Source organism: Rhipicephalus microplus, chromosome 3 (genome assembly GCF_043290135.1).
Source record: "Rhipicephalus microplus isolate Deutch F79 chromosome 3, USDA_Rmic, whole genome shotgun sequence".
Lineage (NCBI taxonomy): Eukaryota > Metazoa > Arthropoda > Arachnida > Ixodida > Ixodidae > Rhipicephalus > Rhipicephalus microplus.
In genome coordinates, this window is record NC_134702.1 from 620,401 (window position 1) to 642,500 (window position 22,100).

Sequence of the window (22,100 nt, forward strand, 5' to 3'; positions counted from 1 at the left end):
ATCTATCTATCTATCTATCTATCTATCTATCTGATTACGCGCGGGTGCTCCCGCAGTCACCCCCTTTCTTGGCGTGAACCAAATTTAGCATATGTGGGTAAGATCGTATGATGAATGTGACGCGCTGGTCAGGACATGAATAATGTCACAATCCCGTTGCGTACACATCAAACACTTCCCGCCTGACAGCGGCGGGAAGTGCTTCACTGGAAGCGGCACATACTCGCGGGTGGGTATGTGCCGCTGGTATGCGGGTATGTGCCACAGGTGATTGACACTTAGTATCTACCCAGGAACGACGACAGCACGCATGGGCAATTTTAACGCGCGAGCGTTAAGAAATACCCGACATCGGTAGCGTCGACCCGACGAATGCACAAAAATTAATGTCAGGGCTCCAGCTGGAATCGAACCCAAGCATTCTGCGTGGCAATGAAGCACTGTACCACAGAGATACGCCAGGTCTCGGGACTACTTTTCAAGTAGACGATAATTTTCATGAAACGTCAATAGTAGTTGCAGCGCTGCCTACTCAACTTTATAAACGTTACATATGTACCCCTTTGATAGAGCCGTTACGTCAGGTTAACGTCAATTCTGGTTAGTTACTATGCGCTGAAGTTGATTTATGTAGCAGCGTCCAGGGATAGCGTCCTCGCGAGCATCAGCGCTTCATATCAGCTTCTGGCGTTGCTAATACTCGTGTTACAGTTAGCATCGTAGTGCAAGTGCAAACAACTGGTTATATGAACATCTAAAACCCTTCAACTTATGCTTGTGCGTGCAACATTTCTAGATATATTTGGCGTCATTTCATGACGTGTCGCTCAATAAAAAAATTGCAACACGGTCGCCTTCTTTATGCAAGCTTCGCATAAAATCAATTCCCAGGGACGTGGTATCTGCCAAATTTTTTTTCATATAACAAAGCGAATATGTCCAGCGCCCAATTTGTGCATATATTGTATGCTATGATTTACCTATTTTGATTTGTTCTTATTTTGTTTTGTACCGTGCAATTTGTTTTCACTTACTTCTATGTACCTTTCGTTTGTAAACCCCCCAACAATAATGCCCCAGAGAGTTCTGCAGGCACTTGAATAAATAAATAAATAGATAAATAAATAATAAAGAAATTAATAAATAAACCTGACAGAACCCGACGACTTTATATGTGTTTAAACTAATTGTTAATGTGCAGAGTGAGTATGAGAGCTTGGTGCAGATGTGCTAAAGATATTGGTGATGTAATTATATCTATTCTGTACTTTTTCTAGTACATGTTCTTGACAAACATTTTCACGAGCGAGTCTTTTTTTTTTGTCTCTCGTCACATCTACATGCTCAGTGTTGTTTCCTCACATCTGTGGAGTGAGTTCTTGCGTGGTATTGTGTCTTTTGCGCTTTCAGAAGAGGCTATGACAAAAACAAGCCTGATACCATTGGCTTACCCAGCTTCTTTTCCAGATGTTGCTATTTTGTTCCGCGCTTTTCAAAATAAAACGAAAACCAAAATGAGATTCGGCACTTCGAGATTGAGATAAACAGAAGTATTTGTCGCTCGTCGTCAGCGAAGTGGCTTCATAAAGCGGAGCCACATCAATGCTCCCTGCGCAAGGCAAACAGCGTTCTCCAGAATGACATTACAAAGAGGCTTCGGAGGGCGTCGGTACTTTTCATTGTCAGCAAATACTGCTCGCGCTCGCTGCATTGATGATGGTCTGGACGAATGTATCGACGTCCTTCTCAAGAAACTGCTTGTCAGCGACGCAGTGCGGCTCAAGGTTGCGCGTCAGGTTGTCATTCCGGACACTCCGGCGGCGGCCTGTGTTGGCTGGGAGCAGGGTGCCCAGTGGGGCACAGCTTTCGTGGCGTATGAATCCGCGCACGCCGTGTGGTGTCTGCACGCAGATCCATTTCCTGTGCCGGTACAGAGCGGTCACCAGCGTACCCATAGGCAACAATGGCCCACTGCCCAGCAGCCGCACGCATTGCATGACTACCATGGCGTGCTGCTGCGTCTGGTCGGCACTTTGGCAGCAGCAGCAGCAGCAGCAGCAGCAGCAGCAGCAGCACCAGCAGCAGCAGCAGCAGCAGAAACAGCGACTGCAGCACCCCAGTAATGAACAGTCACTGCTTTCTTCCTTCTGCAGCTCAGCTGAACAGCAGCTCCTAAGTGATGAGGAGTCGCTGCTTTCTCCATCCTGCAAAGGACCAGCATGCATGCTTGTGAATTGTAGGACATCCCGTTCAATAAATTAAATACTGTTCACTGGTTGACCTTGAGGGTCACTGTGGCGCCATCATTGACCGTTGAGCAAAACTGAAGCTTCTGTGGATAAATTTGATATCAGGCAGTTAATAAGTGCATTTGAAAAATAATTTTTACTAATGTTCATCCGAGGCCCCGCCGCGGTGGTCTAGTGGCTAAGGTACTCGGCTGCTGACTCGCAGGTCACGGGATCGATTCCCGGCTGCGGTGGCTGCATTTTCGATAAAGGCGAAAGTGCTGTAGGCCCGTGCTCTCAGATTTGGGTGCACGTAAAAAAAACCCCAGGTAATCAAAATTTCCGGAGCCCTCCACTATGACGTCTCTCATAATTGTATAGTGGTTTTGAAACGTTAAACCCCACATACCAAATCAATGGTCATTCGAGAGTTTCGCAGAATTCCACCTGGATGAAAGTAAGTGCGCGAAAAAAGAGACGGGAACACAAAAGAGAGCGCAGACTATCAACTGAGGCTTTATTGCAAGAACGAGGCAATGCCAAAGGCAGGATAAACAGCAAGAGATGGCAAAGGGGGAGGAGAGAAAAAAGGCACGAGGAACCAATTCAACAAAATTTTTAGCCACATCAAGCATAGCACGCCCGTCATACAAGACCAAGATACCTTAACTCTTTATCATGTATAACGAGAAAGGAAGCACTGACGCAACACTAGGAATTTTTGTTAATATGTGAATATGCGCAGTCTTAATAGGTTCACGCGCTCTTTAGTTCTCAGCCAGAACAACACAGAAGTATTACTAAATGGTGAAGCGCACCGCATTTCTTTCAGTGGGCTGCTAGATGAAGGCTGGAGTGGCCTTTCAGGGAATCAACATGTTCTCGAAGTCTAACATTTAGATAGCAAGTTATTTTGCTCACCTATAGACGATTGCATGACAATGGTATGGAGTAGACAACACCGGTGGTACAGGATACATAATTATCAACATGACTAACATTGCATGTATCTTGTTGGACATTTGGTAATTCGGGACTCGTCTGTCTCAAATTTGGGTACACGTTAAAGAACCCCAGGTGGTCAAAATTTCCGGAGCCTTCCACTACGGCATCTCTCATTATCATATGGCAGTTTTGGGAGGTTAAACCTCACATATCAATCGACTCGTCGGTCTGCTTTGGCACATAAAGCGGATAACTTGTTTCTGGCAGAAATAACTACTTCGACGTCATATCTTGACGCAACCTTTTTTAAGCGGTGGGTAAACCCGTGAACAAATTGAAGAACAGCGAATTTCTTATGCTATGCCTTCGCATCCAAGTTACAAACATCACCACGACATTTTTTTTTCTTCTCTTCAACTACAGACATTTAACAATACATTCCCTGAGATGCCTGCGTGTCTCAGTTTTTGGCCCTGCCCCCCCCCCCCCAAAAAAAAAACTTGTTTGCGCTAAAAAGAGTGCAGAATTTATTCATTTCAGAGCCAAAACAAGATTATAATGTCATGTTTTACCAGTTCTATATGGCCCGATTATATTTCAGCACTGATTTCACTGACCTAGGGGCATAGCACCAACACACATGCATGGTCATGAACTGCAGCTGTAGATCCGAAAATTGAATACATTAGTGCTTTAAGTATTTAGAAGTAAACTTCACGCCAAGACACACTGCTCAAAACACTTTAGAGTATCCGTCGACATATCTACAGTTAGCGTAAGGGGAAAAAAAGCAATGTAGTCATCGACATAACGAAAAACTCTGATTACGGATGCCTGTAAAACAGGTAGGAGTGCCTCATTATCTCTACTTGAAAAAAATATCATTTATAGAACATATGTTATCCTAGACCAAATACAGACACTTTTCTTTCTTTTCTTCTCTTCGTGGTGGTCTAGTGGCTAAGATACTCGGCCGCTGATCCGCAGGTCGCGGGATGGAATCTCGGCTGCGGCTGCTGCATTTCCGATGGAGGCCGAAATGATGTAGGCCCATGCGCTCAGATTTCGGTGCATGTTACAGAATTCCAGGTAGTCGAAATTTCCGAAGCCCTCCACTATGGCGTCTCTCATAATTATATGGTGGTTTTTGGACGTTAAACAACACGTATCATCAAGTTTTCTTTTTTTAAGAACTACACCTTTTTAGTGCGCAGCGAACGTTTTTATGAAGAAGACAAAATGAATTACCAACCAGCCCAAGTAGCCACTCTATTGCACTTTTCTTTTGCAGGTACACTATTAGAAAAAATGGCAGCATATCCACGGAGTGAATGATGGAGAGTGGGGCGAAGCATTCGTCTATCCATGCGTCCGTCTGTGTGACCGTCCATGCGTCTGTTCATGCATCCACCCCTGCATCCGTTCATGCGTCCATCCATGCATCTGTCTGTGTGTCCATTCGTCCATCTATTCAACACTCCATGTCCCACCATCTCGCATCTTTTCATCATATATTCCCCATATAGAAGCACCGCCATTCAGTGGACATTCCAAGAACTAAACGAGAGGTGGCACACGCACACTTTCTTACGGATTGCGCTTCATATCTACTTTCCACCTTTAACCACCTCGAATTCATTCATGGTATATACTAGTTCATTGTATTCATGGCCCTGCGGCTCAACGCTCGCTAAACCTTTCTAAAACTAAGGAGGTTACACCCAGCGAGTATAATGTAGCAACCCTTTCTTGTCCGATAGTGCTCAATGTACATGCCAATGGCTGCTAATGGGGATCGCAGCGTGCGCGTTGACTAAAAGCCGAATGCTCCTGTCTCTCGTTCCCCATTAACAGCCATTGGCATGTACATTGAGCACTATTTTATATTGTTAAACAACGCACAGAAAAAATCTCTCACTGGCACCACCTCGGAGGTCAAATGTTATACCTATTTCGGGTATGTGCCACTGTTGGTTACGTATTACGAGAAACGCGCAAGCCACGCCATAAGGAGCTTCGCCCCTAAAAAAAAATGGCAGCATATCCACGGAGTGAATGATGGAGAGTGGGGCGAAGCATCCGTCCGTCCATTCGTTCTTGCTTTCGTCCGCCCATGCGTGCGTTTGTGTGGCCGCCCATGCGTCCACTCGCCCATCCGTGCGTGCGTCTGTCCGTGCGTCCGCACGTCCATCTGTGCATTCGTCCTTGCGTTCGTCCTTGCGTTCGTTCATGCATCCGCTACTGCATCCGTCCATGCATCTGTCTGTGTGTCTGTTCGTCCACCTATTCAACACTCCAAGTACCACCATCTCGCATCTTTTCATCATATATTCCTCATATAGAAGCACCGCCATTCAGCGGACATTCCAAGAACTGAACGAGAGGGGGCACACGCACACTTTCTTACGGCTTGCGCTTCGTGTCTACTTTCTACCTTTAACCACTTCGAGTTCATGGTATATACTAGTTCACTGTATTGATGGCACTGCGGCCCAACGCTCGCTAAACCTTTCTAAAACCAACGAGGTTACGCCCAGCGAGTATAACATAGCAACCCTTTCTTGTGAGATAGCGCTCAATGTACATGCCAATGGCGTCTAAGGGGGAATGAGAGACAGGAGAATTCAGCTTTTAGGTAACGCGCACTCTGCAAATTTTTTACTGTTCAACAACGCACAAAAGAAATCTCCCACCGGCACCAACTTGGAGGTCAAAATTTAAAACTGGCCACACACTACGACTACTACTACGACTACGAGAGACGAACGGGTGCCGCTATAAGGAGCTTTGCCTCTGAAAGGTAGTAGTACTTGCTAACTTTGGGGTAGTAATGGTTTGTCACATATGTTACAACCCTGGTAGTAAGCGCAGTTAGTAATGGCGAGGGTGGTAACAGTTAGTACCTCTGCTGTTACTACCAGCAGTTAGGAACCCTAGCCGTTACCACCCATTGGTAGTAACATTTAAAGGTTTTAAGAAAAAAAGTAGTAACCAATACTACGTCGTGCATTCATTTTGGCGTTTCATTTTTCCACTGCTAATGTTCGCTAATCATTGTCTTACAACTAGACAAATTCGGGTAAGAAGCGGGCTGTGCCATGAATGCGAAGAATGCATAGGTCAAACAAGTTCACTATTTTTTGCGTATACATGCAGTAAGAAGTAAGCGTGGGGTATATATAGCCCCTACTTTGCAGGGGCATGTCTGGCACAGGGGAGCACTTGCGTTTAAGGATGAATTATAACAAATTTGAACCTATAGCACTATAATATACTACCTGGTTACGTGTGTTTGGTAACTCAGCACAAGAAATTTAGCGCCTTACTTATGGGAAATTATATTTCATATTTATTTATTATCAAATGGCCACAAAAAGGCTTTATGTACAGTGGCCGGAGCAATGTACCGAACTCATTCTCAGTGCATTTGATCTTCATACGACTAATATATCAGCGTTTAAAAGGTAATAATCGTTTTGGGGGTTTGACGCGCCAAAACAATGAGGATATTTAGAGACACACTGCAGTGAATTACCTTCTGTCGTCGAGGCTAATTGTGACCTTCTAATTATTTTGATCTGCCGGTCTTATTAATATGTGCTTTAATTTACTAAGTTTGTTGTGATTGTCTATTACGAGACGTGTAGCATTTGCCTATGGCTCGTTAACTTGTACTTTTTCGTTCCGATAATATCATAATGCCGTTTACATATCTCGGTTGCGTAATTTAAAGAAAATGTATTTTCTTGATCTATGGATAGCTTCTGCGTCATTTTTCCGGGTAAGGATTATACGTCGAGACGATTCCTCTCATAAATTATCAGAATTGCATTCACACACTATGTTGGAATAGATAGTCAAAAGCCGGGTAGCAAAGAGGTAGTAACGGGGCAAAAAAGGTAGTAACGGCTGCAGTTACTACCACTTTCATTTCAGTTACTAAATGTTTACCGTAGGTAGTAAAGAGGTCGCAAAAAGTTAGTAACGGTTGCAGGTAGTAACTGTTTACTAATGTAGGTAGTAAACAGGTAGCAAAAAGGCAGTAATGGCGAAGAAAGGTAGTAATCTTTGCAGTTACTACCTATTTTCTTGGAGTTGCTACCTTTTCACTAACTTTTTTTTAAAAGTACACAGCTGACGTTTGAAATAAATAAATAAAGACCCCAGATAAAAGAACAAAATTTGTGTGAAAGATTCAACTGACAAACCACTTGAACCTATGAAAGCAGTTTCATTGTTCTGGTAATGGTGGAAATAATAAAAATTTTTTTTCACGTCAATGCTCACGGCGTCACAATCCCGGGATTGGTCATCACGCAGAAAATGCACAATCGTTTCCGAGTTAGGTACAATATATGGGCCATCTAAATGTAGTATGAAGTAGTATATAGTATGCCCACAATAGAGACGATAAGCAAGTCTGCAAAAAACCTGACCCACAATATTGTCACGTGCCGCGTTATATGATTATTGCGCGAAAACGCATCCGAATCTTATGCGTTTTTGCAGTATAAAATACTTCAAGCTGCAATTCGTTCGCCTTTTTTAAAGACTGCGCAAGATTCGGCAAGTTTCTTTTCAGCAAGAGGGGGACAGCTTCTTTTTTTCTTTCCGTTGGCTTGATTGACCTAGTCAGGGAAATTGTTCCGCGCAGTTTGTAATGCTTTCTCGCAATACATGCCTTCCGGCAGATCGAAAACCTGACCTTCTTTGTCAGAAACAAGTAATCTACGTTCGTTGTTAGCTAATAAAACCATAGCGTATGCATGGAGTAAATGATGATGAGTGGGGCGAAGCGTCCATGAGAGCGTCCGAGCTTCCATCCGTCCCTGCGTTCGTCTGCGCGTCCGTCCATCCGTCTGCGCTGTCCTTCCGTGCAGCTGTTCATCCATCTATCTCGAGAACTCTCCTAGTACAGCCATCTCACATCTTTTCATCATATATTCATCACATAGGAGTACCGCCATCCAGCGGACATTCCAAGAGCTATACGAAAGGTGGCATGGCCGGACTAGAGGAGCGGCATGCGCGCACTATCTTACGGCCGGCGCTTCGTGTCTAGATCCCACCCTTTACCGCTGCTAGTTCATGGCACTGCGTCACAGAAAACCTTGCTACAGTGGTTAGAATAGAAAAGTGTGATGAACGCGCCAGCAAGCGTGTAACGCCTTGGGAGGACACCGCCAGGTGGTGCTGGCACACGTTTGCACGTTTTGTTCGGACTGGCACGGTTCATGAACGTGTTTTTTAGCGCTCCCGATCGACTACGTAGATAAGTGGTTTTGCATGTTTTTAGCTTGCCTTTATAATTAATAAGGCAACAGTTAAAATTTGTAGCACTTATTACATTGTACGGCTTCTCCAGGGGTCAGTCACCCGGTATTTACTAGTTTGCGCGCGTGTGTGTGTTTGTTTCTTTGTGTTTTTTCTCCTGCCATCCCGTGGGGGAGGTGCACGTACATTGAACACGCAAATTTTTGTAGTAGAGCTTAGACTTTCTCGTAGAGCAGGGATCGTGTTTTGTAATTATCGAGTGAGACAAGTCTTAAGGACAATTCCTGTCATAAAGACATGGTTAAAAAAGCTGTAGAGTGTTCAGGATGCGGGTGAGTTGGAAAATGTACTCAAGTGCAGAAGCAAATGGAGAGGAGGCTGACGCGAAGTGTAGGCAATGTGAGGTCGAGGAAAAAATGGAGAAAACGATGGCTGCCCAGAGTGAACTGCTGTTGAGAATCACCGAGCTGGAAACTGCGTTGGTGGCAGAGCAAAAAAAAAACGAGGGCAATGGCAGAAAGGCTGAAGTCCGCCGAGGAAGCAGTAGCCAAGGTGAACAAAGGAGTGGCCGACGGAGAGAACAGTAGGGCACCGTGCTAAGTTTGGCCTGGAAATTCGTCTGGGCAGACGCCATTGTGCGTAAGCGAGTCTACTGGGGAGGCTCTCAATCCCTTCGGCGCCCAGTCTGCCAGACGCTGTCGAAGATTTCAGCAATTACCCAGACCATGTGGCAAGCGAAGGCGAGTTCCTGACTTTCAACTACGGACCCTTTCTTCGTCTCTTCGAGCAGAAGCGGTGACTGATGACCTCGGCGACTCATTTGGAGACGGGGAAGCTGTTGTGACCGGTGCCAGAGCTGACGGGGGAGCGGCGCTCTTTTAATCCTCAATCAAGTAGCCGACCGGCCGGCTGCCTATGCCCGCCAGGCATTGTCCCTGCTAGCCGGAGGATGAGAGGTCGTGTCGCCACGACATCGTAAACCGTTCAAGAGAGGACAACAAAGACAGCATCTTCCTTGGAAGAGACCGTGGCGGCCACCACAAATCGCCCTGCTAATTGAGCGAACAAATCGGTGGACCCTTTGATGTACGCTTGTCAGGATCTTGGGACCTCTCGACTAGCGGCACACACACGACGAGGAAGAGCCCTGCTGATGCCACCTTGCAAGGCAGTGTTCACGACTCATTATTGGACGTGCACGTGGGCCGTGTATGCTCGTCCCCCTCACCTGTTGTGTGTGTGTGATTGGTGTTCCACTCGGAGAGAAGGAGCCCGACAGGGCTTAAAACGACGCCGCAGAGTGCTGGACGTCGCTCTGAACCATGTAACAGTTCAACCACCACGCTCGTGGTTTGTAAAACCATCAACCCTTCTTTGCTGTAAATATGTGTAAATAGTGCCATAAAACTGTTTGTTTTTCGTATCCTCCTCTTGTCAGCGTTCGTTTCCTCGACCCGGTTACACCACGCTACCACAGGAGACCGGGTAGACCTCCATTCGCAACAACTGGTGGCAGCGGTGGGATGCCATCATCAGCAACTTCCTCCTTCGACCCGCAACAACGGGTGGCGTCGGTGGGATGCCATCATCAGCGAACTTCCTCCTTTCGACTGCGACCTTAACAACTAGTGGCAGCGGTGGGATGCCATCATCAACGAACTTACTTCTTACGACCTATAACAACTGGTGGCAGCGGTGAGATGGACTTCACGACATGGTGCTGTGCTGTGGTGAGTGCTTGGTCTTTGCTATAACTTTCCAGGCTTTATTTCTTGAGTGTGAGTTGATAAGAACCTGGATTGTGTGTGAATTAGGGAAATCACCTATTTGTGTGTTAGAGGGATCCCCTACATTTGTGTGAGATGCAGGACCAAAGTACAACGGCAATTATGAAGGTGAAGACACTGCTAAAAGATGGTCTTTTGTACATTTGTGAAGACCTTGGTATTAAGATTAAGAAGGGAATGTGCAGGTCCGAAATTTTAGAGCTAATTTTGGAAAGTGCCAGTGAGAAGGATATTGGATACGCGTTAAAAGCTTTCAAAAGGTTGGCAGAACAAAAACAGAAAATGGAGGAGCGAGAGAGAGAATGGAAAAGAGAGGAACGGGAGCGAGAGGAACGGAAACGAAAGGAACGCGAAAGAGAGGCACGGGAACGAGAACGAGAGGAACGGGAAAAAGAAAGAGAAGAAAAGAAAAGAAGGGATAGGAAGGAAAGAGAAGAAACGAAAAAAATGGAATGAGAGCAAGTGAAAGAGCAGTAGAAGGAAAGCCTAAAAGTAAAACGGGAAGAGACAAGAAGATCAATACAGGGCCTCAGATGGTCTCAAGTAAATTCGAGGATCCATGCATTCGAAGAGGGTGAGGATATAGAGAGTTACATAACCTCTTACGAGAAAGTTTGCAGAGAACTAGAGCTCGACGAAGACTATTGGTCTATCGCCTTATTGAGTGTCCTTCCGTGCAACATAAGGGGTAGAATAAGGTACCTTTCCTAGGAGCAGTTCAATAGGTACGATGTAGCTAAGGCAGCTTTACTGCGGTGCTTCGGCATCAGAGTTGACAGAAAGCAAATTGAGTACAAGCTCACGAACGCTCCCGTGAAGAACGCGCGACGGGGTGCTGGTAGTAAAACCAAGCCTGAGAGATGTCCGCGTGTCTCTTATAGCACCAAGGTGGATAGTGAGCGAAAATGGGAGATAGAAAAACGGGAGCGAGGTGAAGAGTGTGAGCGAGCACTCAGCCTAAAGATTGAACTGTCGGAACAAAAAGTCGAGGCAATGCGGCAGAAGATTCAGCCATCCGAAAGTGTAGCGCACGAGAAGTGCGATGACCAAATAAGTGAGGTGAAGCCCAGACCTTTAGAGAAGGCTAGCACGTTTAATGACAGCAGCAGGTTCGAAGATGAACCAAATCTGAGTGCTGCGAAAGAAGCTGCGTTGAGTAGAGAGGCCGACGAAGGCCAGAGCGAATGCGACGAGGTGCTGTGCCAGTTTAATACTAGCGAGAAAGCTAGAATAGCGGTAGACAGGCTGGTACAGACCTCAACTGTGTTTGTCGCGACGGTGGATCTTGCAGACAATGTGGAAGTAGTCAAGGACACCGGAGAAGGCTCAGCCGAAGCAGCGACAGTATAAAATGGTATCAGTGCAGTTGCAGCAGCTCTCTGGAAGGCGAGCAAGATTTTTCGAAGGGAAGCAGCTGCACTGTTCCTAAGAGCGTCAAGCTGTCCGCCTGTCTAGAGTGTGAAATAGGTGATTTTTTCGAAAATCATTTAGACGGCGCGGCGTCGACAGCTGACGAGTGCAGTGTGTTAGCGACCTTGAGATGCGAGCGGTAGGCTCAGAGATGAGTTGCAAGAATCGGCACAGACGCAAGAGACGTCGGAGAGCCACGAGAGAGAAAAAAACTACTACGCCGGTAAACGAAGACGCAAAACCTATTAGCGTAACAAGTAGGACTAGGAGCTTCGCATCGGCGTTAAAGCCGTTTTGCATGCGTCCGGGCCGCCAGACGAAAAGAAAAAGATCAGCAGGTTCTTCGCGAATAGAATCGCGTGGAGTGCCCCAGTCTTACCATTGCTCTATCCAAGGAACGTTTCAGAGCACGCGCGAGTACAGGGTTAACACATGCGAGTCGGCCTAACATGGCATCAATGCCAAGCAATCAAACTAGTGCAGAAGCGCAAATAGTGCAGAAGCGCCCTTAGGTTGCAATTCCAACGATGACGCAACCCCAGGCTCACTTCCTAGTAGTGAGGAAAAAGTTGGTCGCAAACGTCGCCGTAGAAGAGTGAGGGCCAAACCTCATAAGGGCGAAAATGCACGCGACAGTGATGAGCGACGCTATGAGCGACGAAACAGGGCGTTCGCGCGATCGCTTGGTTCTCCAGATTTGGAAACCGTCGCTCATCACCCGGAAGTGCTGGGCTCAAGCAGCCAATAGCGAAATAACGGAAAAGACAAGGACTACATAGGCGCACGTGACCCTGCCCTAGTCACGTATGTGCAACAAGAAATAACGCAATGTTTATTACGCATGTGCATATAAAAAAAGTGCTGCAAGGCAATAATAAACACTTTCCGTTTCATTACGCGACAATATATCTCATTTTTAAATTGCATACCGCTCGCTACGCGGTTTTCTTGGTGCGAGTAGACGGCCTCATGCCAGCAAAAGTGGAATTCGCTCGCCGAAGCCGTCGCGTGAATGAGGTTTGCCTGCGCTAGCGACTGATCGCGCGAAGCCGATCTACGTCACGTCGCTTGTCGCTCTCGCGTGCATTTTCGCGCTTATGAGGTTTGGCCTTGAAGCGTGAGCGCGCGACGAAGCAATGGGAGTGGTGGTGGTAGTGGTTCATGAGGAAAAGGAAGAAGGCACCTAATTTCTGTCTGCCTAGAGGCGACACGGCGCAGTGCCTAAGTACAGAGGTGGCCGGCAGCCGGACGAAAGAAAGAAGGGTAGCTCATCGGCCAGTTCGGCGAAGAGGCCTTTGTGGCGGGAAGTAAGGCGCCAGCGGCGAAAGGGTAGGCCACAGCACGCATCCTCGCGACGGAATGTAAGCAGGAGTTTTAGAGTTTTGCGGGGACAAGAGTGTCGAAGGGGTCCTACAAGAAAAGCCACAGTAGCTAAACGCGGGCACGGGAGTGAGGCCAAAGAGGACATCGTCACTCTTTCCCACGCGTTGCTCGAATCCCCTCCGCCGAGCTGACCGAAGCCCGCCGAAATCGCGAATGAGGCGTAACGCTGCAGTTCAGCTGGAAGCACGTGCTCGTTGTAGCCTCGGGAGTTCTCGAAATCTATCAAGACCGCGACCGCCACGTGTACCGTTGAAGTGAGGGACAGCTGTAAGATGGAGAGAGTGACACAGGAATTTACTGTAAAGCATGTTTGTTTGCTTATTTTTGGTTTTGAAGTAAAATTCCTTTGTCATCTCCATGGCTAGTTTGTTTAAATACAGTTTTTCCCTTCTAGATTTGTTTTTGTACGCGTTGTAAGAGCTTTTAGTGAAGTTGTTAAACATTATGCGGATGCAGTGACCCGCACCAGTCAACCGACTGCGTGCACTGAGTTTTCTTTAATGTAAGAGCACGTTAGTCGTGAATGAAGATTTGGTACGCCCGCTAAGTTAAAAAGAGTGGTGGCTGTAGGTTATAGCGATATGACCTAAGATTGGTTAGGTGTGTTCGTATGCTAGCGTTCTTTGAATGAGAGCACATAGTCGTGCTAGGGCGCACAGCAAAGTCCTGTGCGTTCTTTAGAGACAGGGGCTGACATGAGGCTACATTCAGTTAACCAGCGTGCTAGTATGTGAGGGTAATTTGCTTTTGTTATTTTTGGTGATTGCTTATAAGGATCATATGATCACTTGAGCTGAGAGCATTGCGTTCACCAAATTTTCAAGCTAGAAATACCTTTCACGGATTTGTAAAAACACAGTTTGATCTGTTATGAGAGTTTTCGTTGGCGTGAGGGTGTCCTAAAAGTAGGTACTCTCGACTACGCCTGAAAGTATGTCGCGAGAGAATGAAGAGTTCGCACAGTTATTTTGTGTAAGTACAGGCAGCATTCATGTGAAAACCATGTAGTTGTGTTTTATTAAGCTAATGAGAAGTTAACAGATACTAGTTGCAACTTAGTAGTACGGATGGTAGAAGGTTAGCTTTGAAAGTGTGTTTATGGTTATTGGGGGCCAAGTTGTAGTTGCCTTTTTGAGCTTTTATCGCACGGCCATTTGTTCTATCTTTAGTAAGGGTCTCAACATCCATGATTGTTGCAACTTTGGCAGCACGAAATTCTGTCAAAATTTCAGAGTAGAATTGGTTTGCGTTTCTTAAGAAGCTTGGAGGGTCCTAGGCGAGTCCAATGTGCTTGACTACAGCATGGTATTGTGTTGTGTCGTTAGCCTTGCTGTTGTCCATCATTGTGAGCTGGTTTGGGAGTTGGTTACGAGTTCGCAGCTGGAGGGTCAAAGCCAGGCCATTGTCCTCGTCACCAACCATTCTCTTCGTGCCCAGCGGTTGGGAGCGCTGGCCAGCCGAGATTTTTCGGGCGGCGGAGGAGCTGTTAAGTTTGGCCTGAAAATTCGTCTGGGCAGACGCCATTGTGCGTAAGCCGGTGGAGCTGACGTGGAGGTTATGGCTAGACAACTGTGCTGTCGTTGTTTGCTTTTTTTTTGCAGATGGCGGACGTTTTATCTCCAGCTTTAAAAGCTTCGATCTTATGGGGGACGGGGGAGGGGGGAGTGTTCTATGCATGGCTACATCAATGTGCGCAACATTACCTTGTTCAGTCAAATCAGTGCACTTTCTGAGTGTTACTTATCACGCAGATGACACAGTTGAAAGAAACAGGTAGAGAAGAATTGGCCCTTACTCTATTGAACAAGTTGCGCTCCTATTGTATCTTCCGTCTTATAGTAGTTTGCGTTGCTTTATAGATGAAAACTGCGTTTCGGTCACATTACTTCGTGCTTCGATTCATTACGAGACTCGCAAGCAGCTAGTAGTGGGAGCCTTGCTGGTATCAAGGTGGTTAATGTATACTAACAGTACAAGCAAAACGGCCCGAAAATGTCGTGCATTTGTAGTTTTGTATAGGCACGTGTGCTCAGATTTGGGTGCACGTTAAGCAACCCCAGGTGGTCGAAATTTCCGGCGCCCTTCACTACAGCGTCTCTCAAGATCGTATGGTGATTTCGGGACGTTACACCCGACATATCAATCAAACATTTGTAGCCTTGTTCATTACACCCCAAATATAAGGATCTAAGTGGGGTGTTTTGAGGGTGTTTTATTCACGAACACCTCAAATTTTAAATAAAGGGTGTAGAAAGGGTGTTCATATAGGTGCTTTTAATGCGTACACCCGTTTTATACCTTTTAGGGTGTAAAACTTTTCAGAGTGTAAGAGGTGACATGAGAGTCGCAGTAGGGACGTTCCCAGGAAGCAAGTTGGAAGCAGCCATAAGGCAAGTGAACGCAATACTCAAAGCTACCGCTGATAGACGAAACCTCGTGATAATTTGAGGTGGTTTAAACGATGTCTTAAATAAAGATGCGGCAGGAGTAGTGACCGCACTGGTCAAAGGGGTCGATGACATGCGTGCCACTTCTCCTCAGGTACACGTAGTGATATGCACGATACCGGAGGTACCGTTGCGTGACGACAACCTGCAAAGAACGGTTGTCAACGCAAACCACGAGATATGGCGGATGAGTCGAGAGAAAGGCTTTTAAGTGGTGAAAACAGACATAGAGGTGCATAGGTGGATTTGTTTTCAACGAGAGAATTCACTTCGATGGGCGGCTAGGTCATGAGATGGGTTGGTGACTTGCAGGACGCGCAGTACGTTTTTTGGGGCACACGCGGGCCATTCGGGGTTCAGGATAGCAAGTAACGAGGAAAACAGCCAGGGAGACTCTTTGACAGGAGGTATGGACAAATTCGATTCCAAAGTGGCACCAGTACCTAAGATAGGTAGAGTCTGGGGCAGAAATAGACGCAGCCACGATGGCCGAGCCAATTCAGACATAGGGTATATAACATGCAGGATGGCAGGAACAGGCTGAAGTGGAAAGATATAGCAGAACAACTAAGAGAGAAGAGGCCGGTAGTATACGGTTGTGTAGAAACACATCTTAGGGACATGAAAAAACCTCCTAACAGTCCGGGCTAGGCATGGGAGTCTTGTAATAGAACAGAAGGCAGCAGAAGGGGGGTGGTATTGGGGCATTTATTCATAAAAGTACAGACTGGCAAAGGGTCAAGCAGAAGTGCGAGGAACATTTATGGCTAAAAGGGAAAGTGGCAGGGCAAATGACCGTCCTTGGTTTCTTGTACTTGTGGACGGGAGCAAAGGCCAGAGAGGAAAACCAGGCAATGGTAGAGTGTATGTCTTAGGACGTTGAGGAATTAAGATGAGAGTGCGAGATAATTATACTAGGAAATATGAATGCGCACGTAGAAGATATAGATCGGTATACCAACTCAACAGGCAAAATGATCATGGATATGTGGAAAAGGCATGATTTGACCATTTGCAACAGTACCGAGAAGTGTGAAGGGCAAATAACATGGGAGATAGGAAGGCTGAGGTCGACTATAAATTATGCACTGATGTCAAATAGGATGTATAATAAGCTCAAGGGAATGCACATAGATGAAGGTGGCTCCAGAAGTCTGGGTAGTGATCACAAACGTATCAAGCTAAGTTTTGGAAGAGCAGGGAAAGTGGGAAGGACACAATATGAGCAACTACAGGAAAATGTTTATTCAGAAAGGCAAATAGAAATAGCTACTAAACAAATTGAAAAAGTAATCACTGAGGATAAGAAAACAGTGTGCACATACACGAATATAATTAGACTATTTGAGCTAGAGCTTGCTAAGGCACGTGACAAGTCACCCCGGAAAAGAAGACACAAACCCAAGAGTTGGTGGGATGAGGAAGTTAAGAGAGCTATAGCAAAACGTCAGGAAGCCTCTAGGGAACACAAATGTGCTAAGCAGCGGGGTGAACCGACAGATGATGTTGAAAGGAAATGGTGAATTTTTCTAAGCTGTAGAAGGGAAGCATTCCATCTGAACAATGAAAAGATTAGAAGAAAGGGGGCTCAGTGGCTGGCAGAAGTACATAGAAAGGCAGCTGCGAAATTCTGGAACCATCTAATGTCCCTAAGAAAAGAGCCGTTCTTAGAGCAGGGGTTTATAACTACAGCTCAAGGTGCTAGGCTAGAAGGGGACGAAGCTATTGAATATATAGGAACAAGGGTGACAGAAACATTTCAGCAAAGAAGTGCCTTATGTATCACAATAGACAAGGATCAATCGAGTGGGCAATGGCTTCATTTTCACAACGAGAGTTGGAAAGGGCTGAGAAGAGGGTTCCTAGTAGTACATCAACAGGCCCAGACGGCATTCTAATTAGGCTGATAAAGACATTGTGTCCGAAGCCTAAGCAGGCATTGAGAAAGGCAGTGATCAAAATAATAATCGATGGTAAAGTCACCGATGGATAGAAACTCTGCAGGATGAGCATGATCTATAAAGGAAAGGGGGCAAAGCTGACATATACAACTACCGTTCTATAACAGCGACATCAGTGGTCTACATGCCTGCGATGCAGGTTATAAAAGAAAGACAGCAGGCATGGATAGAGCATGAGGGGGTACTGGGGGAACTACAGAATGGGTTTCGGAAACGCAGAAGGTTGGAAGACAATCTGTTCTCATGGACGCAGTGCATCGAAATAGCAGAAAAGGAACACAAGCCCCTGTGGCTAACATTTTTGGATATCAAGGGAGCGTAAGATAGCGTGGTTCAAAAGGACTTGTGGGCAACACTGGACACACTAGGTGTGGAAGATAGAGTCATTAATTTTTTAAAGTGTATCTCTAAAAGTAATAAGGTAGTTATAAATTGGGAAGAACAGGTATCTAAGCCCACAGAGGTAAAACAGGGGCTTAGTCAGGGGTGTCCTCTGTCACCCTTGTAATTCAAGATGTACCGACAAGGATTAGAGGCCAAATTAGAGGGTAGTGGACTTGGCTTCAGCCTCTCTTTCGTCAAACAAGGAAAAAATAATTAAACAGGCACTACAAGCTATAATGTACGCAGATGATATAGTGCAAATGGCCAACAAGGACGATTTGCAGGGATTGATAGACATCTGTGGTAATGAGGGAGATAACTTAGACTTGAGATTCGGTAAGGAAAAATCAGCAGTCATGATTTTTAATGGTAATGAAGGTAGTGAGCTTAGACTACATGAGGTCACGCTAGAGATAACAGATGAATACGAATATCTGGGCGTATGGGTAAGCAGTGGGACTGAGTACCTAAGGGAACACGAAATATACGTCACGACTAAAGGTAACAGGAATGCAGTGGGGATGAAAAACAGGGCACTGTGGAATTACAACAGGTATGGTATTGTGAGAGGAATATGAAAAGGGGCCATGGTTCCTGGTCTGACGTCCGGCAATGCGGTCTTGTGCATGAGATTAGAAGTTCAAGCAAGATTAGAAATTAAGCAACGTGGACTAGGTAGGCTTGCCTTAGGAGCTCACAGGAATACACCAAATCAGGGAGTACAAGTTGATATGGCATGGACATCATTCGAGGGCAGGGAAGCTAGCAGCAAGATAAATTTTGAGAAGCGATTGAGATAAATGGGGGATGAGCGTCGGGCTATGAAGGTATTCAGCTACTTGTACATGAAGAATGTCGATACAAAATGAAGGAAGTGAACTGATTACGAGCCGGTTTTCCGACATCGACCACGCTCTCCTTCTCCTGCCCAGTCACCTTCGTTGCAGCGCCGCACTTTTGCCGACACCAGATGAGCGAGGTCACCCAGCCCACACCGGGGAAACTGAAGGCGGCGACCTCAGGGGTAACGTTGCATGCTGTCAAGACGAAGAAAAAAGCCCCCATTACTCCCACCTCAGGACGCTGTAAAGCCGACAAGACGTAATACCGACGAAACCGTGACCCCAGCCCTTACCGATCTTGTGGATGGACAGCAAGTCAAAGCTTTAGTCGACACCGGGGCTGACTTCTCTATTATCAGTGATGACCTTGTCGTACACCTCAAGAAAGTAAAGACAGCGTGGACGGGACCTCACTTAAGGACGGCAGGCGGCCAATTACTGATGCCTGTCGGAATGTGCACAGCAATGCTCGACGTCGGTGGCTCTACTTTCGTGGCGACGTTCGTCGTTCTCGCTTCATGCTGTAAAGACCTGATTATCGGAATGGATTTCTTGAGAGAACATGGCGCCGTGATCAACATACCTGACAGTGTCATTACATTTCGCAACAACAGCCCTACTTTAGTCGATTGTTCAGAGCCGAGACATACGTCTTGTTCAGGGCCTTTGCGTCTGACGGATGACGATGTGGTCGTCCCGCCACCATCGTGTACGCTTGTTTCGGTGGCAGGGGATGAGCCGTTTGACGGCGACGGCATTGCTGACGAAATAGGCTCACTGATATTCAGCCACGGTATTTCAGTTGCTCGAGGTCTTGTCACTGTCACTGCTGGACGCACAAACTTGCTGCTCACTAACTTCAGCACTGAGCGCCGACATCTCCCGAAGGGTACAGCCGTCGCTTACTTTGACACTACCGCAGAAATCCAAGGCAGTTTATCGGCCCTAGACGAAGCACCTCAAGAAGAATCACTACCTAATCTTGACGTTGGTACTACGTTGTCAAGGGACGAACGAACTAGACTTCTTGAGCTGCTAGCTGAATTCCAGGACTGCTTTTCATCGACATCAGGGGTCGGTCGAACGCCGCTAACAAAGCATCGAATAATTACCCACGACGCAGCAAGGCCTATACACCAGAATCCTTATCGTGTGGTTCCAAAGGAACGGGAAGTGATACAGCAACAAGTCGCTAAAATGCTTGAAGATGATGTGATTCAGCCATCACAGAGTCCGTGGGCATTGCCTGTAGTATTAGTTAAGAAAAAGGAAGGTACCCTGCGTTTTTGCGTGGATTACAGGAAGCTGAATCAAGTGACTAAGAAAGATGTGTATCCGCGCTTCCGCGTATTGATGACTCCCTCGATAGGCTTCGAAACGCTCGCTACTTTTCTTCAATGGACCTCAAAAGTGGATATATTTAGATCAAGGTAGACCCAAGAGATCGGGAAAAAACCGCTTTTGTGACGCCGAATGGTTTATATGAATTTAAAGTTCTGCCCGTCGGTCTGTGCTCAGCGCCCGCTACTTTTCAAAGGCTCATGGACACTGTATTTTCAGGGTTAAAATGGAAGACCTGTTTAGTTTATCTAGACGACGTCATAGTGTTTTCCCCAACTATTGAAGAGCATCTCAAGAGGCTAGAAGTTGTTTTACGAGCCATACGCTCCGCAGGCCTCACATTGAAACCAGAGAAATGCCACTTTTGTTTTGAAGAACTGCTGTTTCTTGGTCATGTCGTCAGCTGTACCGGCGTTCGGCTTGATCCCGAAAAACTTGCGGCTGTGGCACAGTTCCCAGTACCGTCTGATAAGAAAGCTGTCAGGCGCTTTCTGGGCCTATGCGCCTACTATCGCCGGTTCATCACCGACTTTGCACGGATTGCGTCGCCGTTAACTCGCCTCACTAGAGACGACGCCACCTTCGAGTGGAATCACGAACAGCAAGCAGCGTTTAATGACATCCGCCAACGTCTTCAAACACCCCCAGTGCTTGCTCACTTCGACGAACAAGCACCAACAATGCTTCACACTGACGCAAGCAATGTAGGCCTCGGAGCTGTGCTTGTGCAGTGGCAAGAAGACACGGAACGAGTGATCGCCTACGCAAGCAGGACGCTAACACGCGCTGAGGCCAATTATTCAACAACTGAGAAAGAATGCCTCGCCGTGGTCTGGGCAGTTATGAAATTTCGCCCGTACTTGTATGGCCGCCCTTTCAAAGTTATAAGTGACCATCATTCCCTCTGTTAGTTGACTAATTTAAGAGATACAACCGGCCGATTAGCACGGTGGAGTCTGAAGTTACAAGAGTTTGATATGACGGTCATACACAAGTCTGGGAAGCGCCATACGGACGCCGACTGCCTGTCTCGATCACCAGTACAGTCAGCTTCTCTTTCTGATGACGATGATATGGCCTTCCTCGGGGTTCTAGACGCGTCCACGATTGCCCAACAACAACGAAGTGACCCTGAATTGCTTGATTTGATTAATTACGTGGACGGACGTTCTTCGAGGGCACCTAGAGTCTTTGCAAGGACATTATCGTCGTTTTGCTAACGCAATGGCGTCCTCTACAAGAGAAACTTTTCGTCCATCGGAGCTCCCTATTTGCTCGTTATTCCTGCACCTCTTCGAACTGAAGTGCTCCAAGCATGTCACAATGAGCCGACGTCTGGCCATTTAGGCTACACTCGCACATTGGCAAGAATACAGCAGGGATACTATTGGCCACGACTCACAACAGCCGTCAAGCACCACGTTCACAGTTGCATCGATTGTCAGCGACGCAAGTCACCTCCAAAGAGACCCGCCGGTCAGCTGCAACCAGTTCAGGTTCCACGTACACCGTTTGAACAGATAGGAATGGATATTTTGGGACCCCTTCCTACTTCTACAGCAGGAAATCGCTGGGTTATAGTCGCAACAGACTACCTAACTAGGTATGCCGAAACAAAACTATCCAAAAGAGCACCGCAGTGGAAGTGGCGAGATTTTTCATAGAAAATATTGTGTGATCACGGACCGCGGAACAGCCTTTACGGCAGCTATTTTAGACCACGTCCTGATGCTTAGTGGAACGACTCACCGTAAGACCACTGCGTACCACCCGCAAACAAATGGACTAACGGAGCGCCTCAACAAGACGATTGAAGACATGCTGTCGATGTACGTGGACGTCCAACATAAGAATTGGGACGAGATTTTACCCTATATCACGTTCGCATACAATACGGCTAAACAAGAGACGACTCGCATGGCTCCATTTAGCTTGGTTCACGGACGGGAGGTACGGGCTATGCTGGATGCGATATTGCCACATGAATGGGACGCTACCGACACAGGCGCTGACGTGTTCAGTGAACGCGCGGAAGAAGCTAGAGAGCTCGCCCGCTTACGGATCCACCAGCGACAAGACTACGATGCAGGCCGCTACA

General features: G+C 46.7%; 1 protein-coding gene across 2 annotated transcripts in view; it reads right to left on the reverse strand.

The window, feature by feature from the left end:
• The window catches only part of LOC119184597 (uncharacterized), a 328,559-nt gene that overhangs the window by 188,982 nt on the left and 117,477 nt on the right, over nucleotides 1-22,100 (reverse strand). Inside the window, exon 3 of one of the 2 annotated variants that reach the window (XM_037433975.2) lies at nucleotides 1,516-2,204. The exons of the other annotated variant lie outside the window; for it this stretch is intronic. Within the exon in view, the coding sequence (XP_037289872.2) occupies nucleotides 1,683-2,204 (522 nt within the window). The 3' untranslated portion in view covers nucleotides 1,516-1,682. Of the gene's footprint in view, nucleotides 1-1,515; nucleotides 2,205-22,100 lie in introns of those variants that run through there. 2 annotated transcript variants of the gene reach the window in all.